At 38.6% G+C, this 15174-nt stretch overlaps 1 protein-coding gene across 1 annotated transcript in view; it reads left to right on the top strand.

Annotated features, from left to right (window-relative positions):
- The window catches only part of aplp2 (amyloid beta (A4) precursor-like protein 2), an 82621-nt gene that overhangs the window by 27090 nt on the left and 40357 nt on the right, over positions 1-15174 (top strand). Inside the window, 1 exon segment of the mRNA XM_032590382.1 lies at positions 12115-12288. Within this exon segment, the coding sequence (XP_032446273.1) occupies positions 12115-12288 (174 nt within the window).

The following is a 15174-nucleotide window of genomic DNA, read 5'->3' as shown; positions in this document are numbered from 1 at the left end:
GGAGTTTCACTGACAGTTAGAAGGCGGCCAAATATAGATGGACAGACGAAACACCAGGATGGACAAACAGATAAAAAATAAAGGTCTACATTAGTAGAGAGGCATTCATAAAACAACTTTTGGTGGCTGAAGGGAAAAATAAAATGATTTGCACTTTGAGGGATGACTGGGTGATAATGGGCTTGATCATTTGAGCCACTAAAAATATGCTTTCAGTGGGAATCGCAAACAATGCAATAATTAGTAGGATATTATATTTAGAGTGTAATGCTGAGTGGCCAGTTGGTTGCCTTTAATAACTCTTCTAATATTGATATATGGGGTGATAAACACACGGAGAGCAGTGGAGCAACATGGTGTTGGTAAAGAAAGAAAAGAGTCAGAGGAATGTGGAACAACTGTAATCATACAATCAATATTTTCCTGATATTTCGCAGCTCTCCTGTATTTCCTGCAAAATTATGGCTCTCAGTCACCCCTTTACAAATCTAATAAGCATCAATGGTAAAAACAAAAGTTGTGATTTGATACATTATGCATCTTTTGAAGGGAGTGAGTGAGGGATGCTGTATAAATGGATGTATTATTTCAGTGTAAAATAGTAGCGCCAGCAGTAAGAACCACAGTGGTGGGCACATTTCTGCTAATTCACTAATAGTGGAGCTAATTTTTAGCTTAGCTCTTTTGCTAATCTTGAAAACATTTAGAGGAAGCTAAAAAGCTACAAATTTAGGGGAAGCTAAATTTATTAAGCTTTCCTTAAATAAATTTTCCAGATAAATTCTAAAGTGCTAATTTACTTTGCCGTTGAATAAAGTTCAGTTGAATAAAGTTCGACATCGGTGTTTGCGTTTTAGTTAGCGAATGTAAAGAATTCAAGCGATTAGCTGTTTCTATTCATGCTCTTATTTTGAAGTGAGGGAAGCTGCTCTGTTTCCTATCATTAGTTCTTTCTTCTTTTTTTCTTAACTATTTAAAACAATAAACATTCAGGAGCCAAATAAAATCAGAGAACGAGATCTAAACATTAATTCAATATTTAAGGGCGTTATAGAACATGTAAATTATAGCGTGAGGTTTGTAGTGTTTCAAGAGCAGATACAATTTAAATAGAAGTTAGCGCTTTAGCATTTACTTTTGCTAATAACCATTTTGGTTTAGCGCTTTAGCGTTAGCAGAACTAATGTTTATCATTAGCACTTTCAGATTAGCACAGCTAACTCAATAAGAGTAATAACAAATATGATTTGTATTATTGTTGGTATTGTTTATTTACTATTATTGCAGAAGTATAAAAGTGTACACATTAAAATTTTATGGATATAGATTGAAGATGCTATATTAAAATAAAAAGTTAACTGTTATAAAAACAGATGGGATAACACAAGCATTAAATGTAAAGCTTAAGAAAGGGAAGCCAGTTTATCTGTGTTGTATGGATTTTTGTCTGGCCTGCAAATTGTACAGAATGAGCAAAATGCTATAATACATTGTGGAAATGCATTTAAGCCATAGCTGTATCTGCAATCAATAGGACAAATGATAAAAGTCCATTTCCTTGTTCTGGGAGCAGACATGAAGCACTCCAGTTCATCAAATTAAAATTTTTTTTATGGTTTAAATGGACAAGAAGTTTAAATACCTTTCAGTGATGTTTGCATTGTTGAGTGATTTTACACGGTTTTGTTATTCCAGCATCAGGCTCAGTTTTTTGTGCTCATTTTCAGTGGAGCAGCTTTGTTTTCCAAAATCAGCCTGCTTAAAAAAAATCCAACAAGAAAGTCTGGACGGGAATTCGGCGACTGACGCAAGAACCACAAAATACATGGTACATTACAGCAGCTAATGCAGAAATATTATCATCTCTCTAATTACAGTAATTCCTGCCTTTAATGTGGAAAGCAACGAGGGATCAGGACGGATTTTTCCTCCCTCTCCCGGCATTTCTCTGTTTTTTTTCTCACAGCTACGTCTTATTTAAGTGTTTGGTGCACCACAGGGAAGGATTAGCTGGATTATTGGTGCCAGGCATTTCTTTGCAGTCACATGCACCGTTAGCACGTTGGGAAACCCACCGATCCTGAGCGGCGCCTCGTTTTTAAGGACCTCTTGCCAAATTTAGACCGGTTGCCACGGCTGATTGAGACCTGCGGGGGTTTATAGCCCGGTTGACACCAGAGCTGGAGGCAGAGGAAGTGTTTTTCCACAAAAACATGTCAGAAATGTAAGGCCAGATGTTGGTATTGGCGGTAAATTTCAGCTGACGGATCATCGGTTAGGCTCAAACTCAGTTGTTCTGAACATCATGGGTCTTAGATGTCCAATCCTTCTCCCTTCTATGTTCGTCTCAGGTCCTGTAGGTTGACTTCACGACAGTCAGGTTCATAGAATTTATTCTAACAAAACAGGAAATCAAAACAGGTGGCTAACGTCAATCCAGCAGCTTCTGCCGCTATATATGAAATAAAATACAATAAATAACCCTAAACAAACTACAAAGCAATGGCTCTGAATGAGCAGCCATTAGTAACAGTCAGCAGCAGTAGCAGCAGTTAGCAGTTGTCAAATTAATCGTAGCTACAATGGAGAACATTAATAATTATAACAGTTAAAAACGTATATAAAACATAGCAGAATTACTCATGAAACACTGTATATAATTAAATCTGTCTAAAATGTATGTTGAAATATAATACTTGTAAAGAAGACCCAGAGCTGATCCCAATATACCACAGTTACCGACGGCAACAGAAAAAGGGGGAGGAGCTGTCAGTTACTGGTTGCTACGGTAACCACCAACTGCCCAGCGCATTGTAACAGAACTTAAAACATGAATAGATGTCTGGAGAAACAACTTGTTGACTAAACAAAATAAATACAAAGAATGTATAAAAAAGCTTTAGCAGACTTCACTTCTACAATATAGTTAAAGTAAAACCCTGACACACACACGGCTGGTGTGTGTCCTGAAATCACACCGCGCGTCACTCCGGGCAACATACACAGACAGAAATTGTATTGGCGTCTTTGGATTATTATTGCCTGGATGGCTAGCGGTAACTGACCCCGGCCCTTCCAGAAGCCTCATCAAAATCAGTGGATTTAACTTGAAAAATATTTTATCTCGCTAAAACCACAAATTTAAATGTTTTCTGTTGGGATTAGATGTGATTAATTATTTGAAAAGTGAGGCAATATCATGTAAAACCACATTTTGCAAATGTTTTTGCATTTATCATTTTTGCCTTTTCTTCTTACTAAAATGCAATACCTATAAAAGTATTCATTCACCCACTTGATTTGCTTTTACAAATTAGTAATGATCAACAAAATTGGGCTTTTTTTTACAGAAGAAATGAGGAAAAACACAGCTAATGTCAAAATAAGAAATGATTTCTACAGAAATATGACAAATAGAAAATATGGACTATAAAATAAGTGATACCATAAATATTAACTGACCTAATTCAGCAGTGTTCTGGATCAGCTGTAGCGGGAGGATTGGGTTTTTAGTCAGACTTGTGAAGATCGCAGTAATCAATGCAACTAAAGATAGATGCATGGATGAGTTTCTCTGGATCTTGCTGAGACATTTGTCCTCTAATCCTGGAAATGTTCTTCAGGTGTTAGAAGGCCAACTTTGTAACTGTCTTTATGTGGCTCTGAAGGTTCAGATCAGAGTCCATCACCATTCCCAGATTTCTGGCCTGATCGCTAATTTCCAGCTGTAATAACTGAAGCTGTGTGCTAAGATTGTTCCTCTTTATTTATGCTTTTAAATATAAATCCAAAGTGTTATCAGATCATAGAAGATGTTTTAGTTCTCTAAAGTCGGAGCCACCGGGAGCATATAGATTTTGAACAAAAGTGGCCCGAGTATGGAGCCTTGTACAACCCCACATGTGTTACTTAATGCTCATATTCATTACTCTCAAATCACTCAGAAAAGTCTCGGTTTACCAAATAAGATAACTTTGGTATGTTCAGTGTGTCGCTGTTTAACCAGAAACAAATGGCAACAAATAACGATAAGACGACAAAATGGTTCACTTTTTTGATCTGCATCAGAGTTCAAACAAACCGGATTTTCTTCAGAAGTTTGATTAAAGTGGACTGAACAGGTCTGTTTTGTTGTTTGTTTTTTCTGTTTTTATAAAGTCCTGTTGTGACACCATGAGAAAAAAGTTCCCAGGTGGAATCTGTAGAACTGTATTTTACCGCTGTGGTCACAGGAAGGAGGGCTTGTTTGCATCAAAAAAGCTCCACATGTTCTTTTACAAGCAGCTTGTCCGTGTCTCGGCTTGTTCCAGCGCCAAGTTTGGCTGAAGCCACACAGAGCAGCCCAGTAAAGCATGTTTTCCTGCTGGAGGCAGACTGGGAATGCAGCAGCCTACTGGTCTGTGTTGACGGGTGAAAACAGGCTGAATGATCCTCAGCTCATGCAGCGTTTGTTGCATTAAAGTCTGGATTCAGATGAGGATAACGCTCACAGCGGCTCGTCTTGCTGTTGTTTGGCTCCATCGAGCCGCCTCTCCCTTTCCCCTCTCCTCCCTCCTTTTTGTCTCTCGCAGCGTGGATCAGCCTTCACACAGCAGCAGGTGTTCACACTTGCACATGATATTACATCCCAGTGAGTCAGAACCCAGAGATGAGACGGCTCAATCGCTCGCTAGGTGTGGCACCACATTTTCCACATTGTGTGTGTGTCAGAGTAAAATCTGACCTTGTTCGGTCTGAGGAGGTCAGGTAGATATTTAGTCTGATTGATCCGCATCCACTATGTGAATTAGCAGCAGCAGTAGCCGCTAACCTGTGCACTGAGGTGGTTTGCCTTAATTAGTGTTAACAATGCAATCAGCCACTTGATTAGCTAAATGAACCTTAGCGTTGCTCACCCTTAAAACCGATGTTGGTGTCAAATTAGAGCTAAATGCCTCAGATCCAATTTAAGATCAGTGTTAGCAAATTATAATGCAGGGAGACGATGAACAGAGAGAAAGATGGAGTTGGGCTGTTGTAAAAGAATATTTCAGTAATCGAGTACTCTATAGAATATTTTTACAATTATCCGAGGAATCCTCTCTCTCTCTCTCTCTCTCTCTCTCTCTCTCTCTCTCTCTCTCTCTCTCTCTCTCTCTCTCTCGCAGTAAGAGCGCTGCCCTCCACAAATAATGATCCGGGCGGAGCACGATGTGCTACATAATGAAACATAATTTAATGAAGCTTCGAGGCAGATAAATTTTCCTTGAGGAATTTTAATAATCGAGATACTCGAATCATTCGAGGAATTGTTTCAGCCCTAAGATGGAGAGAGAGAAAGATGGAGGAAAGGAGAGAGTTGTCCAAGCTATCCGTTCCCCCTGTCATCATCCCGCTTATTAATTATTCATTTATCCTCTCATTATCCATCCCTCATTAATTATCCATCCCTCTCATCATCCATCCCTCTAATCAATCATTAATCCAATTTATCCATCTAATTTGTTTGTCCATCCATCCATCCATGATCTTGTTCATTTGGTTCTGATCCATATGTCATAAACTAGAGGACTGGAATTTAGATGAAGCAGGAAACTGACAGCTTTGCCCTTTGACCTCTTCTTCCTCTTCACAGCAGCAGAGTGGATCCTCACCATGCAGATCCAGCTCAGATCCGTCCATGAAACTCTTCTGCCATGATCTCTGAATAAAACATTAATATTCTGTAGCAGTGAAAAGAGTTGAAGTTTATAAGGATACGAAGGTTTTGTTGTGTTGCTGCTGTGCTACTCAGTCAGACAGTCGAGGTCTATCAGAAAAGCTGCCTGTTGCTTTTACCTACTGGAGAGTTAATGAGGTCCAATAAGGCCTCATTAGTCCTGATGGACCTCTGAGAAAAGGGTCAACTTGACCGAATCAAGACAGTGAAGAGGTTTTTGTAGGTCTAGAGGGATAATTAAAGTTATTCAGAGCAGACAGCTTCGTCATGTGTGGGCTGAAACCGGGTGTTTGGTTGGTGTTTCTGATGACTGTGTGTGTTTTTGGAAAGCAGCTGGTGCAGATGTTGAAGGTTTCCATGTGGGGGTTTTCTTAATGTCCCTGGTTATCTCATTAGCTGAGCTTCCATAAAGTATTGGATTATAAAAGGTTGATAGAAAAAACAAAATTCAAATTAGTTTCCTCAATTTTGCAAAATAAAAAAGAGGTAATTTGTAGCTACTTGTTCATTTTACTCAATACAATGTTTATTTTCTTGCTTAAAAAGGAATTAAATTGTTTTAATGTATTTCTAGAAAGGCTCAAGTGGTAAATCAATTTTTAAAAACCTGATTGATTAATTAATCGTCAGAATTATCAATAATCGATACTAAGAAAATCATTCGTTGCAGCTCTAATGTCAGTCTTTACTAGCTTTCTGCTCACCAATGGCAGCTGAATAAGGCTTCGTGTTTTTAGTAGAGCTGGTTGATATGGCTGAAAAACGCATCACGATATCAGCGATAGATAATTATCGATTAGCTTTTTTGTTAAATAAATGAAATGCTGCCAAACTGGCGATGTGACCTTTCCTATCTTATCCACAGTTTTCTCTCTATGCTGCTGGTTTTTTAAATTTTTAATCAGTTATGAGGCACAGTGGGGAAACCTTAAACTGCTGCTTGCACAAGTTACTCAGCATGTTGTTGCTAGGTAACCAAAGAATGGATGAGTTGCTAGGCAACCAAAGAGTGAGTGGGCTAGTTGACTCCACTAACATTTCTTCATTGAGAGGTTCAGGAGATGAAGTCTTTCCTCTTCCTACAAATGATTGAACATTTTATCAGTTTATTACCTATCGATATTGATCACCTGTCTTATCGCGATATATATTGTTGATTTATTGTCCATATTAATTTGATTTCATTGTTTGAAAGGGTGGAAAACTCTCTGCATTGTGTCCTGGTATGTGGACATATTTGCACCTACCCTTTGGGGTTAATGACGTCACATCATAATAAGCTAAACTGTATAACTTTCTCTCAGGCCCTGTTTGCTGAGCCTTGCTGGATTTCATGAAAATATGCTTCAGAAATAGCATCACTGCTACACTGTAGTTCAAAAGGCCTTGTTTCGACTGCTGAGGAGGCACATGACTCCAGATTAAAGTCAGTCCTCCCCTTTTTCCACAAGAGGAGTTAAAATTCTTCGAGCCCAGCTCTTGAGTTTTCACGCTTCGTTGTTGTCCTCCTCCAGCCACCGCCTCTCAAACCGCCCTGTGAAAGAAAACACAGGAAGGAGAGCAAACAGGGCTGTTTATTTGCTGCTTAATTGGACCTCTTTTAATTGCTGTTTATCTTCCCGAGGTCCATTTTCCTATAACGGAAATATAATCGCTGTTTGCGCTTACGCAACGTTGAATTCCACGAGGGGCAGAGATGGGCAGAGCGAGGACAGAGGAGGGGATTGTTGTGCCTTTTGGACTGAATTCAGCTCTTGATTATGGGTTTTTTCTGAGTGCTACGTGCTTCTGCAGCGTGTATTTGTGGCTGCAGCTCATCACACACAGCAGCCAACTGCTGATTACGCAGCACTTGTTTTGTCCGCTCTCCTTTTGTCAGCGACTCTGAATCAGGCAGAGAGTTTTGTCCAATGTTTACCAAACCTGGAAGAGCAGAAAACAGTTTGTCCTTGATCATTCCTGCGATGTCTCTCTACGGGTTTGAAATTTGTTTTGATGATCTGATAGCATCGAGATCAAATGACTTCCAAACCACTTCCTGTTGTCTTGGGATTCAGAGCCGCTTCCCTTTAAAAGTTAATTAGAGACTCAGCAGAAGGTCGAGTGTTTGGCCGCCGTGACTTATTGTGCCAGTTGGAAGCTGATGCCAACACATCAGTCTTCTAAAAGCTGATTAGAAATGTCTTTTCTCCTTAAAGAGGATTGAAGAGCCAGAAACCTTGATACTCATCCTGATTCCTCCCTCGTGCAGAGTTCAGTAAACAATGGCAGGGGAGTAATAACAGATTTCCTCTCGCGTTCAAAGGTTAAGATAGTGAGTCGGACAGGATGGAGCAAACAGCTGATCATAGCAGGTTACTGGGGTTGTCAGAGTCATGTATTATTTGGTAAACTGAGACTTTTCTGGGTGATTTCAGAGTAATAAATTAAATATCACATGTGGGGTTCCACAAAGCTCCATACTCGGGTCACATTTGTTCAAAATTAATATGATCTCAGAGTACTAAAACATATTAGATTTATATTTAAAAACATGCATTATATAATCTTTACAATGGTCTGAAAGGCATTGAATGCGCTTTCTTTTTAAAAATTGCTGTTTATTTTTAACTCTGCATCATTTACACCTTGTTCCAAATTATTATGCAAATTGAATTTAAGTGTCATAAAGATTAAATTTTTTGTTGTGCTATTAAATTTATAGATGTATTGTGTGTCAGAGCTCTTTAAATCACTATAATTAATTTCAGAGCGCTGGGTTGATTAGTTTGTCTGGTGAGCTCAGTTATAGAAAATCTACTTAAGAAGGATGTTCCACATTATTAAGCAGGCCACAGGTTTCAAGCAATATGGGAAAGAGAAAGGATCTCTGCTGATGAAAATCATCAGATAGTGTAGTGCCGTATGACAAGGTATGAAAACATTAGATATTTATGGAAAACTGAAGCGTTATCATCGTACTGTGAAGAGATTTGTGGCTGTTTCAGAACAAAGATGGGTTTGTACAGATAAAGGCAGAATGAGGAAAGTTTCTGTTAGACAAATTCATTGGATTAAGAGAGCAGCTGTTAAAATGCCCTTACAAAGCAGCAAACAGTTATTTGAAGCTGCTGGAGCCTCTGAAACCTCAAGGTGGAGGATCCTCCAGAGGCTTGCAGTGCATGAACCTACTATTGGGTCCCTAACCAGAGCTCACAAGCAGAACCGGTCGCAGTGGGCCCAGCCATACATGAAGATTAATTTTCAGACTAGTTCACTGATGACTGCTGTGCAACCCTGGATGGTCCAGATGGACGCAGCAGTGGATTGGTGGTGGATGGCCACCGCATCCCAACACGGCTGTGACGTCAGCAAGGAGATGGTGGAGTCATTTTTTGGGCCGAAATCATGGGAGAGAATCATTGGTCGGTCCATTTCAGAGTCCCTGAAGGTGTGAAAATGACCTCAGCAAAGTATCTGGACTTTCTGACTGATCACTTTCTTTCATGGTTCAAAAAGAAGAGCCGTACCTTCAGTAGCAAAATCATCTTCATGCATGACAATGCACCATCTCATGCTGCAAGGAATACCACTGTGTCACTGGCTGCTATGGGCATAAAAGGGGAGAAACTCATGGTGTGGTCACCATCCTCCTCTGACCTCTGACCTCAACCCTATTGAGAACCTTTGGAGTTTCCTCAAGCAGAAGATCTGAGGGTGAAATGCAGTTCATATCCAACCAGCAGCTCTGGGAAGATATTCTGACATCCTGCAAAGAAATTCAAGCAGAAACTTTCCACAAACTCACAAGTTCAATGGATGGAAGAATTGTGCTGGTGATTTCAAAGAAGGTCCCATGTTAACATGTAACTCGGTCTGTTAAGATGTTTTTATTTGAAATAGCTTTTGATTTTAGTACATGTGACCACTTAATGCTGCACATTCAAAGAATGACCGTTTGCAGATCTTTATAATCCATAAAATGTTTAGAAAATCTGCTGTGCATAATAATTTGGAACAGTGCATTTTGAGTTGTTTTTTTTTTTTAAATAGTGTTCTCATGGGGAGCTTTGTTCAGTAAAATTTGATATATACTGTAATAGTTCATGACTTGAAAATTATACTGACCAATGCAAATGGTCAATGCAAATGACCATTTTCTTGTGAAAAAGTGAAAATATCACTTGCATAATTGGAACACAGTGTATGTATCTTTTTTTTATCATGATAAAAAAAATTTCAGTTTGATTTTTGACTATTGAAAATATCTTCTAAGGGAATTTAAATTGTGCTGTTGTGACATCAGCGTTGATCAATGTTACAAAAAATATGATTCTTGCAAAAAAAAAAATGGAATTGAGCATCAATTTTTTTTTAGCTTTCAGTGTTTATTTAAATTCCTTTTATTTTTTCTTCACTTTGTCCATAAAATGTATTATATTTGTTTAGCTAGCATGGTAGAGTCCCTCAGCCTCGTTGTTTACCTTTAAGGATAATGGATGCGTCCTTCGTGGGGAGACTTTGGTCCCAGCAGAGGCGAGCTAGCAGAGCTCTGCCCCAAATACGAATGTCCTGTTTTATGAAACGGTACAAACTGCTGCCATGTTTCCAGCTCTGTGAGCTGAAACCGAGCAGAAATGAGATCTAAAGAGTTTTGAACACACCATCTAAGCAGACTTTAATGTCAACTTTGCAAGATGTTCCTGTTTCTTTCCATTTGTGTCCTGTCTGAGCCGCTCTGCTCTCTCAGCACTGCAGCACTGAGCTGCTCCATCATGTAGTTATCTACTGCAACCGATGAGCTGAATCTGCTTCATCAGGCCTGACTTCTCGGCACAAAACGCTGCTGCTTTTGGACAGAAAGCGGATAATTACTCAAATCTGTCTGCGTAAGGAATGCAAGTTATCAATTAACGAGTTAATTTAAAGTTGATCTTATCTCTACACTAACATAAAAAACCAGTTTACTCTTGTATGAAAAGGACCAACTGTCTTTTTATTATATAACGGGCTAAATTTCTCATAATATGCCAAATAAAAGATTTATTATTTTGTGTCAGCTAGTACTAATTGCCTGAATAAACAGAAAATTGTGGCTTAGTCATATTATTAAACTTATAAAATATAGCAAAACAGAAGCACCTCTGATGGTTGAATAGAACAATAAAATATGTGATTAAATAATAAAATATATGAAACAGTGAATCCCCAGTGAACAGAGAAATGTTTTTAAATGAAAAGTCTGCGGTTGCTCTTGAAGGAATGTTAAAACTTCCCTCCACGAAGAGCATTAACACTCAAAATGCGTTATGTTACAATTTTTTTCTGTTATGGCTCTGCCTTTCTGTCGTTACATCCTCGCCTTCGTAACACATCATTAATTTTTGATTGAGAAGTTAAAGCGACTTCGTCATGCGGCTCGGTTGAATGAACACTATTAAAGGTGATGACTTAAGGAGTTTGTCGAGTGTTTATATTTCAAAACAGAACCGCTTAAAGTGCCTTTTCCATCCCAAACCGGACTCTCTTTGGCCCGTTGCTCTTTGTTATGCTATAACCCCGCCGCCATCTTTGATTCTGTCTTAACGGCTCCGCTTAAGGATGACCAGCATTGCCCTCTGTTGGATGGCGGCCAAACTACAACACTAAAAGCCGGTGTTCTATCAGATCATCATACGCTGTCCAGAATGAACCTTACCAGAGGGGCCGCGTTTCATTGGCTGATGCCCGTTCTACGTGGTCACGTGCGTGGCCGTCTCACAAACACACTTAGCTTCCCGTTAGCTAAGTACAGCATAAAGGCAGAACTGATACAACTTCTACACCTTGAAGCCTGTCTGCTACACAGTCTTACGTTAGCTAAACAGATCAATATGCAATGTCTGTATCTGACATGCCTGCGCATGCGCATCAAGAAGTCCGCCCTTCAGAAGAGTTGTCAGTTCAGCATACGCGGCAAGTTATGATAAAAATAAGTCAATAAACTGTTTTCAATGATAACTAGATAGATATACATGCATTGTTGTGGTTTAAAAGTGTATTTAAAGCAGTGACTAGCTAAAGCTGCAGTCGATTACAACAGACGCCCGTGTAAAACTCGCCTCCCTGTTGCTTGATGACGGTCTGACTAGTTAACCGCTAAGTCAGGATGTCATACAGCTGTTAATAACAAGGTGTATGACGATTTATGTCATGATTCTATGTTGCTGATTAAATAAAATCATATGGTAATGACAGCCTATACTTGTCTGACAGATATAGCCGCCACTTCGTGCTAAGCGTGATCTGACGGCTTACGCTGATCTGACTGAACACCGGTCTAAAACGGACGTTACTAGTTAATTGATTGGAACTCATTTTTATATAATAAACTATTAATTGACAATAACAGCATTCGAAGCTTTTATTTTAATGACACTTTCCTCCTCTCTCTGCAGGCTCTTGCTGCCAACGCGGGAACAGGGCTCGCTGCCGTGGAGCCACAGGTGGCCATGTACTGTGGAAAACTCAACATGCACGTCAACATTCAGACCGGTCGCTGGGAGCCCGACCCGTCAGGAACCAAAAGCTGCGTGGGAACCAAAGAAGGCGTGCTTCAGTACTGTCAGGAGGTGAGTCACAGCGACACAGACCCCTCATGTCAGACTTGTGTTGAAATCAGTGACTAAATAAAGGAAGTGACAAAGCAGATTACCACCGTTAGCTTAAATTATTTTATGATTTTATTAGGACGTGAGGGAGGATTTATGTGGGTTTGGCCATTAAAGTTACTTTTGCATCTAAATACATTACAATATCATTAAAAAGTTAAATTATTTCAGTAATTCCCCAAAAACTAAATCTGATTTTACTTTTGTGTTTACAGAGATCACACAAACCCAACATTTATACATTTTAACTATTTGAAACCTAGTGAACTGACAATATTCAAAGCAGATTCGGGAAAAGAGAAAGCAAATATTACTGAAAACTGAGATTTTTTAAAAAATTTAGATTTACAATGATGATGATGCATTTCAATTCAAGATGTCTGTTTATGGAACAATTTTGACTGAGAAAAAACAACCCAAATCTCTTTCAGCATTTAAAATAAATCATTATGATGAATCAATATGGCATTGAATAAGACGATGTTTTGTTGTGTATTTGAAATATATCAGTGATAGTCTTCTGAGTTGAATAAGCTAATTTTCTCTTTATGTTGATAGCGGGCAGATATAAGTTTATATGTGTTGTTACATGAACTATTCATCTTTATTGAGTGAATTACATTTTTTAAAATGAAATGGGGATACATATTTATTTCTCAGAGTGGTATACTGGAAATATTCCATTGATTAAATTTTTTGGAGGGTTTATGCTGCATTTGGTGCTTGGTTAGGACTTATTTTGCATGACTGTCTCAATACCGTACCGCCTGGAGGTGAACACCCTGAGGCTCTACTTAGGTGCCAGTTTGCCTTAACAGCAGCCTTGGGCTCTTCTTCATCAGTGCCCCTCATTTTCCTCTTGACAATACAAATCTACAAGTTTTAGGTCAAACCTCTTACTAGAAAGTTAGTTGCGCAAAAACATTAATCATAAACATTAGTTCCACTGATGCTAAAGCACTACGCTAACATGGTACTTAGCAGAAGCTAATGCTTCTGACAAGCACTAATTTCAATACAAATATCTCCCCTTGGAAAACACTTGACAAATTTAATTTACCGTAGCATGTTCTAATGTCTTTGAAATAAAGTTACTGAGAAAACATGAGGAGAGGAAACGGAACTGCTGGCTTCACCCACTTCAAAATAAGAGCGTTGATATAAACATCTTAATTACTTGAATAATTCTTAACAGTCGACCAAAACTTCAACACAGATGTTTTATTTATTCAACTAAAACTTTAAAAACGGCCAAGTAAGTTAGAATTTTCAGAATTTATCCAGAAAAAGACATTTAGAGGAAGCTAAGTGCGCTAAATGTTTTCAAAGCTAGCTAAATTGCTACACGAAAAATTGTCTCCAGTATTGGCGGAAGATTTCCCACCGCTAGTCATGTAGGTTTTTATTCTGAGTCCTCCACTTTTCCCCAAAAGTCTTGGGTCTTGATTTCCAAATTTTAAGTTTACTTTCATAAGTAAGTGGTACTTTGAAACAAAACAAAGTCAAAATTAAAGTCTGGATGTGTTAAAAAGAAAGAAAAAAGAAGCAAAACAGCTATATGCACGAAGCTTCTCTTTGGTTGAAGAGAAGCTGACACATGTGTCACAAATGTGTCACATTTTTAGATGAAAGTTACATTAAAAATTCCTTTAGTCTAGAATAAACTAAATAGAAATACATTTTACATCTATTTCCAGTTGGTTGAAGGCATTTTGGTTCAGGTGAAGATCTGGATTAGCTGGAAAGATTGAATACGTTCCTTTTCATTTCATGGTGATTTGTCCTCAGAAACGCCATTAAGCTCTTCCTGGGGGACGGATGTTATTGTAGTGTGTGGCATTTCAATTACCGGAGCCTCTACCTGTCATTTCCTGGGCTTTGCCTGAAATTAAGGAGGTGTTTCTCCACAACACGGATTTCCTCGTTCTTGTCTTGGCCTGTGTCTGTTAGCAGCGCATTGTAATCCTGCTGGGAGGTTTTTAGGGAGGGAGCGTCCTCAGATGCTTCAGTTGCGTTTTATAGATGACATTTTCATGGCATTTAAGGAAAGTGCAAACCTGTGCGCTCTTTCACAGTTGAGCAGAAGCCAAGCTAGTGGGTATAAAGTCCAGATAAAAGGATCTATTAAAGGGGATGAATTATGCCAAAGGTGTCCAAACTTTTTGAAAAAACTTGAAGGCAAAAAAACCCAACTAAAATGAGACAAATAAAGTCATTACATTTTGTAGGACAATGATGTTAGATCCAAATCATTAAACAGATTTTTCACGTTTGCTGTATTAAAAGAAAGGCATTTAACTTTAAAAATTTTTTGGGCTTTATTAAAAAAATCTCACTAATGAAGACAGGATTTGGGTCTTTTTCTTTCAAAATGCTCAATATATTTAGCCAAGTTTAATAAATTAAATAGAAGCTGATTTAGGTGCAGTAAAGTTGGATTTTCAGTAAGTCTCTGGATATTCTACTTATCATAAAATCTTGGTTATGTACTTAATATTTTTTTATTATAGGAAAATGACATTGGTGATCATGTTGCCCTGATTAGAAATAAAAAGCCTCCATCTTCATTAATCACCTGTACTGGAAAGTTTATCATGCTTGAACTGCAGTTGAGGGCCACAAAAGAATTGTCAGAAGGGCCACAAATGGCGCATTTTTGTTCTTCCATTTGTGTCTTTACTGTTTCTAAAAACACCCAGCGGCTTTTTTGGCATTAAGTTAATGTATTCTGTTTCAAAAACCTTCAGAATGGATCATCACAAATCAGTAGGCACTGACATAGTAACCCCAGCTTGTTACCTAGCAACCACAGCGGAGTTCCGCCCGTCACCTAGCAACCCAAGCTGA

The sequence above is a fragment of the Xiphophorus hellerii genome, chromosome 18 (genome assembly GCF_003331165.1).
Source record: "Xiphophorus hellerii strain 12219 chromosome 18, Xiphophorus_hellerii-4.1, whole genome shotgun sequence".
Lineage (NCBI taxonomy): Eukaryota > Metazoa > Chordata > Actinopteri > Cyprinodontiformes > Poeciliidae > Xiphophorus > Xiphophorus hellerii.
Note: the sequence above shows the minus strand (reverse complement) of the source record. Positions and strands in the feature narration are given on the sequence as shown.